Source organism: Monodon monoceros, unplaced genomic scaffold, assembly GCF_005190385.1.
Source record: "Monodon monoceros isolate NGI ecotype Baffin Bay Population unplaced genomic scaffold, NGI_Narwhal_1 Super_Scaffold_4, whole genome shotgun sequence".
NCBI lineage: Eukaryota > Metazoa > Chordata > Mammalia > Artiodactyla > Monodontidae > Monodon > Monodon monoceros.
In genome coordinates this window covers 13155613-13173765 of record NW_021703781.1, presented here as the reverse complement: position 1 = coordinate 13173765, position 18153 = coordinate 13155613, and the positions used below count along the sequence as shown (strand labels likewise).

The 18153-nt window shown below is 42.4% G+C and overlaps 1 protein-coding gene across 1 annotated transcript in view; it reads left to right on the top strand.

The window, feature by feature from the left end:
* Positions 1-12939: 12939 nt before the first annotated feature.
* Positions 12940-18153, top strand: part of TMEM26 (transmembrane protein 26) — a 45001-nt gene continuing 39787 nt past the window's right edge. Inside the window, exon 1 of the mRNA XM_029201294.1 lies at positions 12940-13204. Coding sequence (XP_029057127.1) covers positions 13014-13204 — 191 coding nt within the window. The 5' untranslated portion in view covers positions 12940-13013. The remainder of the gene's footprint in view (positions 13205-18153) is intronic.

Below are 18153 nucleotides of genomic sequence, written 5' to 3'. Positions count from 1 at the left end.
TATTTGCACAATATTTCTGCATTATCAGTTTCTGACTCAGAAAGGAAAACAAAAAACAAAAAATCTTTTAGTTTCCCCAAGGAAAGTCTGTACCAATCTATTAAGTGAATCTATCATTGCGTCTACTGGAGAGTTTAGAAATAGTGTCAGAGAAAAATTGTGCTGCTTTTATTTACAGCTTCATAGGTCATCTCCGAAAGCTATGAAGGCAGTACAGTGAAAAACTGGAACAGTGAGGGATGCCGTAGACCCCACTCTGCTTGGCTTTTCTTTAGGACTTACAGCATAAAGGTGGTATATTAACATTGAAAATATTTCAAGAGCTCTCTTCAACTCTGTCAAAAAAGTAGTTTTGCCCAAAGAATGAAAACCAACTCCTTACAAATATAGGGGCCTTGCAACAAATTAGGGCCCTAGAAGTTGTGTGATTAAACACACACATACAGAGAGACACCAGACTCTGTGTTTGTCAGTCTAGTTTATCTTCTAGGCATGCGTCGATTGCAAACTCCTTAGACCTAAATCAAATCTTCTACAACTCAGCAGGTAGCACAATGTCAAGACATCAGGATAACCAGGCCATGGCACCTGCTAGCCCTGCCGACAGCCAAAGATGACAAGTGAAAAAGCATACACTCCCCCCAGTGAGGGAGGAGTAGCCTCCAGGTAAGCCTATATGTATAGTTGGTTTCTGCTAGAACCTCCAAATAAACTTTTTAAAATCAATGTTTTTTGTCATTACAACCCTAAGGATTCAGAGGAAGAAGTCCCCTAGCCCCACCCTGGAACCTAGGTCACTCACTAGAATACTACCTGCATCTTTTCCCCATTGTGTTGCAAAGGCTCAGCATATGGTAAGCTTTCCATAAAATGGACTGACCTTCTCCTCTCTTTTCCAGTCATCCCCTACTATTAGCAACTTTGCCATGCTGCCCCTGAAACAGCATGGGAAGATTCAGCAATTTATAATCCAGCCCTCAAAATATCAGGAAGGGTATTTTGGGTCTATGCCCAGCCTAGAAGTTTAACAGAATGGATTAGCACGTGCAGACAATTATTGGACTGATAAACTTTGAATAAATTCCCTCTTCTGTGATAGTAACAAACGTCCTCAGGTAGGGCTGTGGTCATTACATTAGTCAGCTCAGGACAAGATATCACATACTGGGTGGTTTAAACAACAGCCATTTATTTTCTCATAGTTCTGGAGGCTGAAAGTCTAAGATCAAGGTGTCTGCAGGGTTGGTTTCTAGTGAAGCCTCTCTTCCTGGCTTGTGGATGGACACCTTCTTGCTACGTCCTCATATGGGCTTTCCTCTGTGCATGCACAGATTGAGCAAGAGACCGCTGGTGTCTCTTCCTCTTCTTATAAGGACACCTATTCTATCAGATTAAGGCCCTACCCTTATGACCTCATTTAACCCTAATCACCTTCTTAAAAGCCCTATTTCCAAACACAGTTACACTGGAGTTTAGGGCTTCAGTTTTGAGGGAACACAATTCAGTCCATAACATTCCACCCTCATAGTACTTAAGTTATGACATATCAGTGGGAAGAGTAAATATCACTCAAGGGTTTTCCGTCCTCTTCTGGGAAAAGGCTTAGTGTGTTTGGCTGTACACAGGACAGTTGTGTCATGTTACGTATAAGGATGACATTGTTATTTACCTTATTTGGAGATTAAATATGGCTTAAGGAGAAGTATATGGATGACAAAGTTGACAAGAGGTGGACTTGTGATGATTAATTTTGTGTGTCAACTTGACTGGACCATGGGGTGCCCAGATATTTGGTCAAACGTTATTCTGGGTTTTTCTGTGCAGGAGTTTTGGGCTCAGATTAACATTTAAATTGGCAGACTGAGTACAGCAGATTGCCCTCCATAATGTGGATGAGCCTCATCTAATCAGGTGAAGGCACGCATAGAACAAAAGGCTGACGCTTCTACAAAAAAGAGAGAATTCTCCTGCTTGAGAGCCTTCAGAGTGGAAGCTCTGTTCTTCCTGGTTCTACAGCAGGCTGCCATTCTTCAGACCCCAACTGGGACACGGACTCTGCAGATCTTGGACGTGCCATCCTCCGTAAGCACGTGAATCGATTCTTTATAAGTAATACATGTACATGCACACATAATATGTACAAACGTAAATCCTTTTCTTCCTGGAGAACTCTGACTAATAGTCATTCATGCATTTCAAAGGCTGGCTATTGTCCACTTGTCACTTAATCATGTATACACACATTTATTGTAAACGTTTCCTGTGTATTCATGTTCACTCTTGTTGTTGCAAAATTTAGGAATCAGACAATCCTAGCCAGAGTTCCCACAGTTCTGTGACTCCTAATTTGAGTCAGAAATTTGAGTGGTTATAAAATATTCAGATGATTACAAAATATTTCCTTAATTCTCTAACTTACCAGCCGCACGAACTATGATGAGTTATCTGCTCTGAAATCCCGTTCCTCATTTGGCAATGGGGATAAAAATACTTCCCCTTTCTATACTGTGAGATCACTTTAGAACCTCATGGGATGACTCGTAAAAGCTCTTCTAAAGATACAAAGTGTCATCACATCACTGGCTGTATTACTATTACTACATGACATGCATATGCATTTGTAACTGTGGGTTTATTTTGAATTAAAAATTCCCAAACTTTAGGAAACAGATCTTATCTCTTATCATGACAAACACCTTAGGTTAAATGAAGGATGTTTACTAAGTGGCTCATGTGCCCACTGCCCTGGCCAGTATCCAAAGTCTACCAGGGATGCACTTTACCACTGAGCTTGGGAAGAGCTTTAGAAATCTTCTAATGCCTGTATTCCTGGCAGCCACGACCAGTGGACCTGAGTAGGCACACAAGTGTATACCTTGTTGTCATCTCTGAATTAGTTATTAATTAATCAGTTCTGTGGGCCTTATGGACCTGCCAAAGGAATGTCTAGATTACTGTTAATTTATATAATGCAGCATAGATCTACGTAAGAGTGAGGAACATATGTCCAACCTTAATTGCTGCATTTAGCAGCCATCCACTTTGCAGCTGTGTCCCACAGCCTTTGTGACCTTTGTGTTCGGAAATACAGACATGTCTGCCCTCCTCTGCAAATTTCTTTACAAATTCTGCAGGTCGTGGGAGCTGTCTTTGTAGAAGAGAGTTTTTTAAAGGGAACAAGAAATCAGAGACACTGTGCCAAGAGAAGAAAATAGGCTAAATTATCCACCTTCCTCACCAACCCTTACTCGCCTTCCTCCCCAACTAGAGGCACAACTAGTCCTTCTGGGGCTATTTTCCCAAGTCTCCTTCAGATTACACAGAAAAAAACAGAGCTCTCTGATTAAAGTTAGCCTAAGGTTTTATGTTTCTTTTTTCACTGAGTCATACAAAACAAACAAAACACAGTCAGCTCAATCAAAATCTAACCAATCATATAGCGTTGTTAAACACGGCATCGACCGAAAGAAAATATGAACTCCTTGCCCAGGAAGGATGAATGCCAAGAACAGAGTAATTTTCTGGCTATGTCTTTCATATCTATAAATTTTATTTTTGTGCAAGTCACTACGTTCCTGAATAGCTGTTGATGTTAAACACTGGGGGAAACTTACAAATGGGCAGTGAAATGCATTAGGGATTACCAGATGTTAGCTAGCCACACTCCGTGAGAACCTTACTCACATCTGGTTTTGACCTCCAGAGTACATAAAACACTTTCTTTTCTCTTCTCTTATTCAATCTCCTTATTTTCGTGGCCAAGTATATACTGGAGGCAAAAACTTTTCAGACCAAAACTTGGCATGTGAACTCTCGATTTGGCTGCAGTTGGGTTACTACCAATTTGCAAAATAAAGTATGAATAATAAGTAAGAGTGCAAGTAAAGTAAATCTTTACCATCTTATCAGGGAATATAAATCATCCTGGCACATACGTCAACCTTAATTTCTGTGTAAAAGTTCCAGATGTAGTTATGATTCTATTTTATAAACATAACCAACTTATTAGGAATAATGAGAGCGAAAGACCCCATGGATCTCATGAATGGCCCTTCCTCATGAACACAATCTGAGCCCAGAGCCTTGGAATTCGACTGAGTTCACTTGACAGTGTTGCCTCTATACAGGTTTTCCTGGTCTCTTTGTTCCCGTCCCTCACTCATTTAAACGCCTCTTCCCTCTACTTAATTTTCTGCCATGTATATGCCTCCTCTTGACCTACAAACAACAGATTAGCCTTTTGGGGTGCAATCAGGGCCAAAAAGGGCATTTTTTTTAGAACACATATCTGCAGTAATGATTTAGGATACCAACCTCCACTATTTTTTGTATTTCAAAGTAGGCTTCAACATGAAACGCTTGCTATGGGTTTTCAAACCTAAGCTCTTGGTCCTATCAGACTCCCACTGCTGCTCTGCCCGCCTGGCACCTGGGCATCAACACCTCTCTCTGTCCACTGTGTGCAGGTCTTGCGTAGACTGGTCAGACCACCTAGGATTAGCCACTGTCAAAGTTGGCTCTCCTTTATTAGGTACCACTTACTGTGGTCCAGGTGCATTACCTTCTCCAGCGCCACAACAGCCTGTTAGGGCAGAACTCTTAGAATGAGGAAAGGGAGGCCTAGATTCATGTACTTGCCTGTAGTTCCACAGTTAGGTCACTTGGTACCTAAACCCTTCACCAGGAGCTGCTTCTTTCCTGGCCATATTAGAAGCATCAATTCTGACCGCTCCTCCCATTTCTGCAATCCTTGGTCATTGAACAAAAGGTATCGCCACTCCATCTCCTCTCCTTGGTGTTTTTTTTTATCCCCTACTGCTCTTCAATTCTGTACCCCTGAACAATGCCAACACCCCAGGTGCATTCTCCTGGCACCCCATCGAGCTTTTGCCTTCATCTAAGTGTCATCCTCTGTCAATGTCATCTGGGTTGAACATCTTCTGCCTCTCTTAACCCTCCAGACATCTCCTTTCTTTACTCAGAAGCTTGACACATGGATTGGTTTTCTTTTCTAACAAATTTAGTTTTAAGAGACTGTGACTTTCTCTGATTCTTACAGGAACGTTGGCTTTCATGTCGCTTTTATTTTCTTCCAGTCTGCTGACTTCCTTCTTTCCCTTTTTGCCCTGCCCACGACCTTTACAGCTGAGGTCCGAACAGCAAATATTCACCATCCTTCGTTCTCTTAGATCCCCACACTCTGCTCACCCTGTCTGGGAAAACTGAACCCAAGATGAAGGCTACAACCTACTTTCTCTGTACTCTCTCTACCGCTGGACAGTTGAAGGCCGCCAGAGGAAGCTGCATATTCCTGTATGTTGTTGGTGCTAATGCTAGCTTGGAATGTTCGTTAACCCTTTACTTGCCTTGGATGAGAGTCCACTCTCTTCTCCCTCAGATACAGGCCCAAGGCTGTACCACACTCCTAAAGATCCCCACCCAGCGCCCTCCCCTCCCTGCCAGCACACGGCCTCACGCCCTACTTCACTGTGACGACAGCCCCTCGAGCCTGATATGTCAACTTCCCGTCTTAAGATTTTGCCTTATCTAAATCCACATGCTTCCTTCCTTCCTTGCAATCTCAGAGGACAAGAAGCCTCTTCTCCTGCCTGGAGTCCCTTCCCCCGTCTCTCCATTCGGCTAACTCCTCACTCCTCTGTTAAGGCATCTCAGATGGTCACTCTTCCAAGATGGGCTCCATCAAGCTGGTCCTATAGTTGGGTCAGGTGACTCCCATCTACCCTCGTGCTTCTGACGTGCTAGTGTAAAGCTGCTTAGGTGTTTGCTGCCTGGGGACCAGGCTGGGAGGTCCCCAAGGTCAAAGACCTGATCCTTCTCACCTTTAAATCCTCAATGTAGTGCAGGCCTGTCACCTAAAAGGGACACAGTTTTACTGATTTGTTTTTGTTATCAACTTCCTTCCTTAACTGAGTGTTTCCGTAACAGTCTAGACAAAAAAAAAAACAACCCAAAACAATCCTCCCCTAAAAAAACCCACCAGACTAACAGACCCAATGAGGACATCCTATGCTTTTACATCTCATTTCTATTAAAAAGAAAGATTTTATAGATAATGCAGTATATAACATATATTATGTGTGTGTGTATATATATATATATATATATATATTTATACATATACACATACCTATTCATAATTTTTCTAGTACTTTATGTGCAATAAAAAATATCTTTTGTTTTCCATTCTTAACACTATTATACACTTTAAATAAGTCACCTGCCCATTCCGGGCCTCAGTTTGCAAAGTGAGGAGGCCGGACTTGGTAAGCTCAGTGAACTCTTCAGTAATGAGATGATTGTTTGATGACAATGATAATCAAGCAGAGACTCTAGGCCTGGGCGACAGCAGAAAAATAATTGACTCTGCTATTCTAAAAGTATTTTCAAACTATCACATAATTATTCCCTTACCTGACATTTCTAAAGTGAGCTTTTGAATTTATAAGCTGCTTTCAAATTAAATGAAATAATCAGATACATTCTTATATTAGTATGTCAATTTCCTTTTTGAAAATACACTTTTAAATTTTATAATAATTTTAGATTTACGTAAAGTTTGCAAACATAGTGCAGACAGTTCCTGTATACCCCTCATCTGGTTTCCCTCTTGTTAATATCTTACATTACTACCAACTGAACTCTAGACCTCATTTGGACTTCACTAGTTTTCCACTGTCCTTTTTCTGTTCCAGGATCTCAGTGAGGACACCACATTCATTCATCATGTCTCATTAATTTCCTGTGGGCTGTGAGAGTTTCTCAGTCTTTGCTTGTTTTTCATGACCTTGATGGTTTCGAGAAGTACTGGTAGGGTGTCCTGCAAAATGCCCCTCAATTTGAGTTTGTCTGGTGCTTTTCTCATGGTTAGACTGGGGTTATGGGTTTTTGGGGAGGAAGACCACAGAGATACAGTGCTATTCTCATCACATCATATCAAGGGAATGTATACCAACATGACTTATCACTGTAATGTGAACCTTAACCTCAGTGTCCTTTTATGGAGCAATTTCATATTCGTTACCTCATGTGACTCTTTTAAGGATCATGGCATGTACAAGCCTGGCATCCCCAGCTCCATTTTACAAAGGAAGACCTTGAGTTGGGGTTTGGAGACAAGGCATTATGACTGTCACACTATCAATCTCTCCCTAGCCCCCTGACGGTCTCTTCTAAGTCACACCTAAAAGAAGCATTTATAAGAAGCATCATACGGTGCTTTCCTGTATACATTCATTTTAGTGCTCCTGTGGTTAAGAATTTTCATGATTAAATGCTACATGTTATCTTCACGACTACAGCTATAATCCTAGGCTTATAATCCTAGGCTTATTTGGACAAATGCAAAATGGATCAACATGTCCAATCAACCAATCAAGTAGCCAAATAATCATTATTTAAATTCACATTTGGAATGAACTTTCTTTTTTCAAACGGATGACTTGGTGTTTGATAGTCATACTTTATTTTCTGGAAGATTCAAGCCTTCTTACCAGACCCCAAAAATCTTTAAAAGAAAGTTGTTTCTTCATCTGTGAAATAGGCTTGTGATTTACATAGAGATACAATATTTTGGGTGTGTATTTCAATATGATAGGAAGGGGGCCTGATAACTGTCCCTCTAGAGACACTAGTAACAATAATAATCATTGGTATTATAATGATAGCAATAATAATAATAGCTAACATATTTAGCTCTTACTATGAGGCAGAATCTGTGCTAAATGATCATCTCATTTCATCATCAAAATCTATGGGTTAAGTGCTACTTAACCCATAGATTTATATCCTCATTTTGCAAATGAGAAAACTGAGGCTCAGCGAGATAAAGAAACATCAAAGTTTACACAGGTCATATTCTTGAAGCATTTACTTTGCTAGGGCTGCCATAATAAAATACCACAGACTGGCTTAAAGAACACATATTTGGGACTTCCCTAGTGGTCCAGTGGTTAAGACTCAATGCTCGCAATGCAGGGGGCCCGGGTTTAATCCCTGGTCAGGGACCTAGATCCCACATGCCGCAACTAAAATATCCCGCATGCCTCAATGAAGATCCCGCACGTGGAAACGAAGACCTCACATGCTCCAACTAAGACCTGGCACAGCCAAATAAATTTTAAAAATAAATAAATATTAAAAAAAGAAAAGAACAGATATTTACTTTCTCACAGTCCTAGATCACAGAGAGCAGTTTGCTTCTGTCTGAGGCCTCTCTCCTTGGCTAGCTGAATCCTCACATGGCCTGTCCTCTGTGCATGTGCACTCCTGTTGTCTCTGTGCACCCAAATTTCCTCTTTTTATAAGGACACCATTCAAATTGGATTAGGACCCACCTTAATGGCTACATTTTAATTTAATTACCTCTTTAAAGACCTTATCTTGAAATCCACTTACATTCTGAGTTACAGTACTAGAGGTTGGGACTTTTAACATATGGATACTGGGAGAACGTAATTCAGCCCATAACAGGAACTGTGACTCAAACCCAAGCTGCATGACTCCCAAGCCAAAATCTTAACTATTTAGCTATCCTGGGAAATGAATCTTACACCTTCAGGGTAGTAAAACCACCAGCATTTTTAGACTTACTTATCATCACAGCCAATCATGCAGTGTTTCCACTGATCTGTGATCTCCCTCCATGTGATAGAATGAAGCACTGAGCTCATACCAATAACATTTACTACTTTATTATTTACCCCATCATTTACAAGCAGCTGGCCTTAGAAGAGGACTCAGCTATGATGCCAGCTGGGGAATAACATATTTCTGTTTTGGGGTGTTGCTTATTCAGCTCTCACTCATATCTTCATTTATTTGTTCAACAAATATTTACTGAGTGCTTGCTATAATTTGGGCATTTTTCTAAGCACTTTAGAAATATCAGTCAATTTAATCCTCATAATACATGAAGGTATTATCATTATTCTTATCTTACAGATGAGAAACCAAGGCTCAAAGAGGTTAAGCAACTTGCCAATCACTTAAGAGGTGGTGACAAGGCTTGAAGAAGGCAACTTGAAAGCAGCCTCACTCCAGACCCTTTGCCTATACTTCAGATTTCTCTTCCTTTCTAGCTGTTAAAGTGTCTGAAGATGGATAATTACCTCTGACTTTTCCTTTTTTAAAATAAAAGTAATTATTACAGTTACTAGTAACTTAGCAAAGATCTGTTTTTCCTCTACTATTATATGTAATGTGAAATAGTTGCAATTAGAGTTCCTATTTAATCCTTATGTTTCAGAACAGTAAATAAATCTGTGAGTTTTTTGGTTCAAATTTGTGATCTAGCAGCTAAGACTTCACCTTTGAAATAATAGAAAAGATTTTTAAAGCCAGAAAGGATGCAATTAAAACAGTGCTTTGAAAGCATGGGGGGACAGACCAGGCATTTTGAGGAATTTCAGGAAGATAGAATACAGAGAGGATAGGGTCAATGGAGAAAGTAGAGCAGAAGAAAACAGCCTAAGAGAACAGAGATGAGCACAGCTCTTTCCATGAGAGCCCCTAAGACGCTAAAGTCATACCAGCAAGTGTGAAGAGCAGCTGTGCTCAAGGTATTTATTCAATAACTATATTCAGGCCGTCTATATTGGGGACCACCACTACTCCTTACCTAGAGCCCTCAATGATCTCGAGTTAAAATCTGAGAAGTGTTCTTGAGAGAAAGAGGGGGGTGGGCTGGGTGAGACTCCTAGTAAGGGTGTAAAGAGAATCAGAACACTCTTGGGGGTGGATGTGGCTCATGCAGCAGCCAGGGCTGGGGGATGGGGTAGAGGAGAGAAATCAAGGCAGCTCTACCAAGGCCTGAGTGAGACGCACTAAGCACCAGCTCTCAGAGGCTCATGGGAGCCCTCCTTACACTGACACCACTGCCTGCTTCTGTGAGTGTGCGTGTGCGTGTCAGAGTGATGTCTGAATAGGATCAAAATGGGGCTATGGGAGAAATGAACGTTATTAGGAGGTTGTGGCTTTTGAGACCAACCTGCAACTTTGGTAGCTCTGGATGCAGACATGACTTTGGATTGCATCACTATTGGGAGGCCATGGGTGGGACCGTAATTGCATGCACACTCTTCAGGTAGTACAGGCGGGGACACCTCTAGCCCTGTAGGTGTGGGAGATTTTTTTAATTGCTCAGTGCTTTTTTCTTTTTTAAAGATTATTGGACTCTTGGCTTGAAGGTTTCAAAATATTTTTCAAAGCTTCCAGTTTTCTAAAACGGGTTTAGGAGAAAATTAAAAAGAACTAACCTTAAGGTGCTCGTTAATGACAGTTTTGTTTTTCAGATCCAGACACAACAGAAACTATACCGAATCTAAACCTTCAAAACAGAGAAAAACAAAGATGTGGGGAAGATGTCAGATTGACCTCCTTTCTTTTCTGTTAACCTCTCCCCCTGGAGAGCCCTTCAGGAGACCTGAGAAAGAGAAAAGTAAACCCCTAAAGCAGGCAACTGGTCTGGCGCTGTCAGCCAGGTCTCGGTCTCCTCCTGGTGAGCACAAAAATTTCACAGCACATCCACTTCAAGCAAGGCCACTCTGTGAGCGTGATGGATCAAGACAAAAGATAGGACCACTCTACAATCATGTCTGAACACAGACAAAACATGAACATTGTCCAAACCACAAAAATGACCAAACATTCCCCACCTATCTAAATTAGCGTCAAGACACTCAATTGTAGAATTATTAACGCCTACTTGCTGATAGCATCCAATTTAGAGTAAAGCCCCACCTTCTTCAGCCCTCTTTAAAATCACCTAACACAAGCCCAATCCTTTCTAGTAAGTCTTTTCTAACCTTTCTGACAGCTTCTTAGTGAGACACCCCACAGTTCTCCATGGAGTGTGTACTCCCTCCCTAAAAACGTAATAAAACCAACTTGTTCAGCAATAGATGTGTTCCTGGTGGTGTCGGGATGGAGGACTTTGACAGGTCTTAGGAATGTCAAGTTTCTCTCTGCACTTTTATTATTACTTGTCTCAGATCATCAAAGAGCAGCTCCCCTGGACTAAGTTTCCTGGTCCAGGCAGTAATTGCCAACGTCTGCCAAGCTCTTAGGACGTGCCAGGAGCTTTATATGAATTAACTCCTTTTATACTCACAATGGCCCTACGAGTTGAGAGGCTTAGTACCCCATTTATAGATGAGGAAACTGAGGTACAAAGGTTACACACAACTAAGTGGCTGAGCCAGGAGTCCAGGACAGCCAGTTGAGCCAGTGCTGGGACTCCAACGTCCACACCATGCTGCTTCCCGCTGCACAGAATCACTGCTGTACAGTCACTGGTCACTGTGCCATCAGCCTGCACTGAAGGGCACTATAATAAACAGCCCCAGGATATCACTGCTAGGTTTCCTGTAAGATACAGAAGAATGCAGACGCACAGGAAAAAAAAAATCTCCTTAATCACAGCACCAGAAATAACTGAGTTTCTTTTAAGTAACTGGATTTTTTTTCACCTAATGAAGACAGTAATTGTATAATTCAGAGATTTCAACCTAATTTAAGACAGGTATGGGATGCTTTTAGACTGAATAAACCTAAGCAAGAAAGACAATTCTCTTTGAGTTTTACTTTCAATTTTACTAATGTGGTCAAGAGAGCATTCCTGCTTGGTAGTTAGAGGACTAGCTTTTTTTTTTTGGCCGCATCACGAGGCATGGGGGATCTCAGTTCCCTCATCAGGGATGGAACAGAGCCCCCTGCAGTGGAAGCCCAGAGTCTTAACCACTGGACCACCAGGAAAGTCCCAGGACTAGCATTTCTTTATTTTCCCAGAAAGAGGGAGGTTGAGGCACAGAGGCTTGGAAGGTAATAATTAATATCTAGCAAGATCTCAATAACTTAGCTTCATTTTATTCTACTGATTTTTACCTTCCATTTATAGCCTACTACACTGATTTTCCATTTACAAGTGATAAAAAGATTTCTTGAGTTCGTTTAAGGAAAAATGTTAATAGTGGTACAGGTGGTAGGAGACCAAACAAGGAAACAAAAATCATGAAGGTGCTTTGGGAAACGCTGACTTCAGTTGCCTCTTTGCCTTGGGTGCTGGCAAGTCGGAGTTTACTTCATGAGTCATTGATGTCAAGGGTACAGTTCCCTACTCCATGAATTTCTCCGTCTGACCTAAACCTAGCTTTATCTTGTCTCCCCCTCACTGTCCCCTCTGCCCTCTTGTCTTGCCACCCTACTTCCTTTCAGAAAAAATAGTGTGTGGGGGGGCGAGACATAATAAAGACTATCTCTTTGCTTTAATAACACCTGGTCCAAACAGTGGAAGTGACCCGGGCTACCCGTCCGCTAAGGGAGGGGCAGGGAGCTCTGGGAAAGCCCAGGGTGCCTCGTTTCCTCTAGTTCGGGAAAGCTTTAATTCTTCAAACTGGGCTGGAACCTTATTTCTAAACCTGCCTGCGCGGCAGATTCTCCGGCTCTCCTGCGTCCCATCTCAGAGTCACCGTGAGAGCCTGTTCCTGCAAGAAGTGTGAGTGAATTAAAGTACTTCAGTGGAAAAGTAAGGGAACCCCCCAGCCCCCGACGTCCCCCTCCCCCTTTCTGGCTATGCAGCCCCACGACCTTCAGTTCGCCTCCCTCTTTCCAATTCCTCGGAGCGGCGACGTTCTCGAGGACCCCACGGAGGCCGGGCGGCGGGGGTCGAGGGCAGGGACAGAGAGAGGCCTCCCCACTCCCCGGGATTGGGAGGGGGATGGGCAAGCGCGGGAGAATAACGCCTGGGAGCCCAAGCAGCGCAGCCCCAGACTCCCCGGAAAGCCCGAAAAGCTGGGTGCAGAATCGCCTCTCTTTCAAGAGTTCTCAGGAAGTTTGGGGGAGGGGCGCTCCGCTCGCTCCTGTTCGCGGGAGGGTGAGGGAGGAGGACAGCAGCGGCAGGTCTCGGAGCTGTGTCGCGTCCCGCCCTCGGACGGGCTCGGGTGCTCCCGGCGGCGGGGTCTGCGGGGCGCGGGCGCGGGCAGAGCGCGCCGGGCGGCATGGAGGGACTGGTCCTGCTCAACGCCCTGGCCACCCGGCTGCTCTTCGTGCTGCACTCGCTGGTTGGAGTCTGGCGAGTGACCGAGGTGAAGAAGGAGCCGTGGTACTGGCTGCTGGCGCTGCTCAACCTCTTGCTTTTTCTGGAGACGGCTCTGACCCTCAAATTCAAGCGCGGCAGAGGCTACAAGTGGTGAGCGCACCCTGGGTGAGGGATGGGCACGCCGAGTCCCCGGACGCTGTCCCCTGCGGCACTCTCAGGCGGCCCAAGAGCCCGTCTCCCCGACGATTCTTTACTGGGATGCGGAGGACACCCTTTGTCCTCGCTGGGAGCATCGAAGGAGCGCGGGATGCTTGGGCGTCGCTTGGACACAACGGAGTGCCCCAGGGTCCCAGGGCAACCCGGGAGAGGGGAAGGCTCCAGTTGCAGCCATGCGCCACCCAACCCCAGGTCTAGCAACTTGAAAGATGGGAAAAAAGAAGGGAAGCGCTTGCATGCTCTACAGAAAGTGCTCCAAAGTGGGAGAGTAGTGGGGCGACGGGGGTGTCATGTGCTCTGCGTTCTGAATTTGGGGTGTGGTTGCGCACGGCTTAGCCTGAGTGCATGCAGTTATGGGAATGCCTTTCGCCGGGCATCAGCGACTTGTGTAAGGGCTTGTGCACATCGGGCAGCGCTGGGGCAGCACTTCCCGGGGTGAGAAGCCACTCGCAGCACGTCTGTGGTTTCAGCCGCTTCGCCGCAAACCAGCCCCAGCATGGCACTAGCTTCAGGTGTCTTCCGGGCTTGGTTGCTTCCGAGCCTTGGTTAATGGTCAGCCCATCTTGTCAAATGTGTCATTTCTTGCTTGTTTCAAACAGTCTGCTTAGTTTCACTTAGATTTGTTCTATATCACCTTAGGAAGTTACCTTAGATATAAATGTGTGATTTTTGACATTGGTTTCACTTAACCTGCTTAGATTCATCTTAATTTGCTCTAACTTGTACTAAGATGGTACTTTTGAGATGAATGTGCATTCCTGAGCTTGTTTGCTCATATAAAGTTTATATAGCATTTACAACGTTAAAAAAAAAAAAAAGATGGGTTACGATGCTGGTGAAGGTACTAGCAGGCAGTGGTTCAGCCTTCACCTCAACGTGCCAAACCACAGACTCTTTAGTGATGTTTTATTTCCTCCCCAAAGACTTGGATGGCAATCAAAGAATTGAGAAAAAGATTCCCTGCCATTTACAAAGAGCCTCTACCTCTATGGCTCCACTCCCAGGAAATTTTCAGCCCAAACTTATCTGAGTTAGGCCTCTTTCTGTATTATTTTTTAAAACAATGAGTCTGTGTTTTCATGTATTCCGTATTTAAGAAGAATACCAACTGCTATGAGATAGAGGAAAATACTGTTAGCCAATTCAAGAATTGTATACATGATGGCATATTAAGAAAAATTAAAAGAAAAAACCCCTCTGGACAGTTTTACATATTAAACTACAAAAGGCTGTGTATTTCACTACAATCCAAGGGAGAGAATGCGTTGTCTCTTAAAATCATGTGAGTCTTGCTTAAATTTTCCACTGTCGAAAAATTTCTAGAATTATCAATGAAGGAATTATTCAAGTAGAATCAATTTAATACAACAAGGATTGGAGGAATGTCACTGCCCCTCCCCCCATTAACAGCTTATCAAGCAAGAGAGAGCTGAGGAACTTTCCAGTATGCCTTTCGGAAATCTCAAAAGAAAAATAGTATTAGTTCCCCAAATAAGCCTTAGGGTTAAAGAAACAAAATGGAGAAAAGTGTTCACCCAGCAAGCGGATCACATGAGATTGATTTAGCTTTTACTGAGTAGCTTTAACATGCTAGGGTAAAAAATATCTTCAGTAACATGAAGATGAAATCTGAGGCTTAAATATGTTCCATGGAAAGTAGTCCTGCCACCAGCCATCATCAGAGCTTCTGGGAGAAATGTCAACCTCAGAAGAAGGACCAGCTCAACTGGCCCTGAAATATCCTCCTTCTTCTCCAAGAGTGAGGGCTTAGCTCACATTTAGTCAAAATTCCATGCCAGTTGTGTAGAAATACTGTAGGCAATGGAACCTTCATGTCCGTATCACCATTGACCACTGATTGACCCAGATTGACATGTAACTTAAAACTGAGAGAGGACAAAAGGATGGGCCAAAAACTGGTGATGGTCAATATGGCAAATTAAACAGGAAACTGGGGACATGTTTGTATATGGAGCATGGATTCAAAATCAGACAGATAATGGAGTAAAAATTGGGGCTTTCCTACTTACTTGCTGTGAGGCACTGAATAAGTTACTTAACCTTTTTGAGTCTCGGTTTCCTCATCTATAAATACTTATCTCATAGGTTGTTATGAATTAAATGAGATAATATATATTGATGGTCAATGAATACAAAAGAAATGGTCTTTTCTAGATCCTAGAGTTTTTCTTATTTTTCTTATTATTAAAAAATATTCTGTGTCCAGTGGACATATTTTCTGTCTGTAAAAGTCAAAAAACTTTACCTGAGAGACTGGCCAGTAAACCATTGGTTCAGAGCCAAAAAGCAGAAAATAATTCTCATCTTTATTTCAGAACAGGCCCATGATGTATATTGTATATTATAGCACTAACTGAAAAAAATTTTTGCTGGCTCAATATCAAGATTATATTTGAGAGTTAGCAAAAAAAAAAAAAATCCTTGATAGACTTGGCTATTATAAAATTTCAGGAACAAATGAGTCTTTGTAAAATGATTTAAACAGAAATGTGATAAGTAATTCTTTGTTCTACTGATGTTACCAAATAAAACCGAGTCTACAAATATCGTCATTTTCATGATGGACAAAGGTCACATGCTGTTCTTTCATAAGTTTGAGAAAAAAATCAGAAAGTGGAATGCTAAAAAAATATAGAAAATTATCCTAGATATAACATGGTGACACTTAAAAAGGGTTTGATTTGGGACATACTTCATTTCTGGATTGAAGTTTTCTGAGTAAGGAAAAGCATGATTTTTTGTTGTTTTTGAACATTAAAAAAAGTTGTCATTAGAAAATCAAGGCTGATGGGATAAAAAAAAGATAAAGTAAAAATGATGGCAGTAGGAAAATGTTCCTCTAAGTAGGAAAATGTTACTACAGAGCTCTTTATGTAGATCTACATAATATAAAGATATATGTATCTTCTTCTTTTGGCTGAGTTGGGTCTTCGTTGCTGTGCATGGGCTTTCTCTAGTTGCGGCGAGCGGGGGCTACCCTTCGTTGCGGTGCGCGGCTTTCTCATTGCGGTGGCTTCTCTTGTTGCAGAGCACGGGCTCTAGGTGCATGGGCTTCAGTAATTGCAGCACATGGACTCAGTAGCTGCAGCATGCAGGCCCTAGAGTGCATGGGCTTCAGTAGTTGTGGAGCATGGGCTCTAGAGCACAGGCTCAGTAGTTGTGGCACACGGGTTTAGCTGCTCCACGGCATGCGGGATCTTCTTGGACCAGGGATTAAACCAGTGTCCCCTGCATTGGCAGGCGGATTCTTAACCACTGTCCCACCAAGGAAGTCCCTATATATGTATCTTTCGATCCATTGGTCTTACATTTTTGACTCTACCCTATAGAACCAAAAGTACCCATATGCAAAGACACACATACAAAAATACTAATTTTCATCTTGTTAGTGGAAAATAAAGCTAAAAGCAACCTGATTATTCACCAATAGATTGGTTGAAAAATTGTAATATACCCATACTATAGAATATTTTGCTGGTATTAAAAATAATGAACTAGGGCTTCCCTGGTGGCGCAGTGGTTGGGAGTCCGCTTGCCGATGCGGGGGGCACAGGTTCGTGCCCCGGTCCGGGGGGATCCCGCGTGCCGCGGAGCGGCTGGGCCTGTGGGCCATGGCCGCTGGGCCTGCGCGTCTGGGGCCTGTGCTCCGCAGCGGGAGAGGCCGCAGCAGTGAGAGGCCCGCGTAACGCTAAAAAAATTTTAAAAAATAATAATAATGAGCTAGATTTTATCTATTGACTTTGAGGGATGTCCATGATATGTTGTCAGAAGAATAAAGTTACAGACTTATGTATATTATGCCCTCAATTTTTAAACAAGCTTGTCAAAGAACTACCCTTTGTATCAATTGAATACATTGTCTATTTATTAGTCAAGAAGAAGAAGGAGGGGGAGAGGAGGAGGTGGGGAGGCAGGAGAAGAGAATGAGAAGAAGAAGAAAGAGGAGAAGAGAAAGAAGAAGAGTTGGAGGAAGAGGGACAACCCTCTCACACTGAAAATCAATCAATCAATCAATCAATCAAGGCCTGAACGGTGGACTAAACTCTGTTTACACATGAAGTGAAAATTTCTCTTCTGGAATATCAGATCCATGAAACTCCTTTAGACTGCTCTAGGCTAGTTTGAACATTGTTCTTTTTATTAAAATTTGCACCTGGCCCCAAATAAATTAAATCTATAGAAATCATGGTGCAATAAACAGAGCTAGAGAGGAAAATGTGAAAAAAATTTCTTGAAACGCAGCAAACATATTACACTTGTCCAAAGAATGTTTCTTTAGCTATTCTTTGGATAGGAAAAATGGAACTAGAGCTGCTGAGCTCAGCTGTCCAGGGACAGGCAACATTACATCAACACTAAGAACTTGCCAGTTGGAGGAGCTTAATTTGTTGGAATCCTATAGAATAAAGAGGGTAAGCCAACGACACGTTCCTTGTTAAGTCCAACAAATGTGTGCTGGTGGAATTTGGCCCTTTTCCCCTAGTATTTATTAATTTCATCTGCTCTTCACTTACTTTTCATTAAGATGAAAATTAGTTTCACTGCTTTATTTTTTCTTGATTTTGTTTTCTGTTGTCTGGGGAACAATCCAAAGGGTCTGTGAATCACCATTTAGGTACAGTCAAACAGAAGATAAGATTTCCAGTTGCTTTCTAGCTAATACTGATAAAATATTCCTCAGGAAATAGAAAAGCGATCAAGATTGTGACAAATTTGAAGCCTGTTCACTTAAAAGCAGGTGGTATCTGAGAATAAGTAGAAATCTAAGTTGAATTTATTGATAAAACTGTAGAATTGTAAGCACTGAGCTTTCTTCATCAAAATTTCAAGAATACAAGGTAAATATCATTGAGTTAATAAAA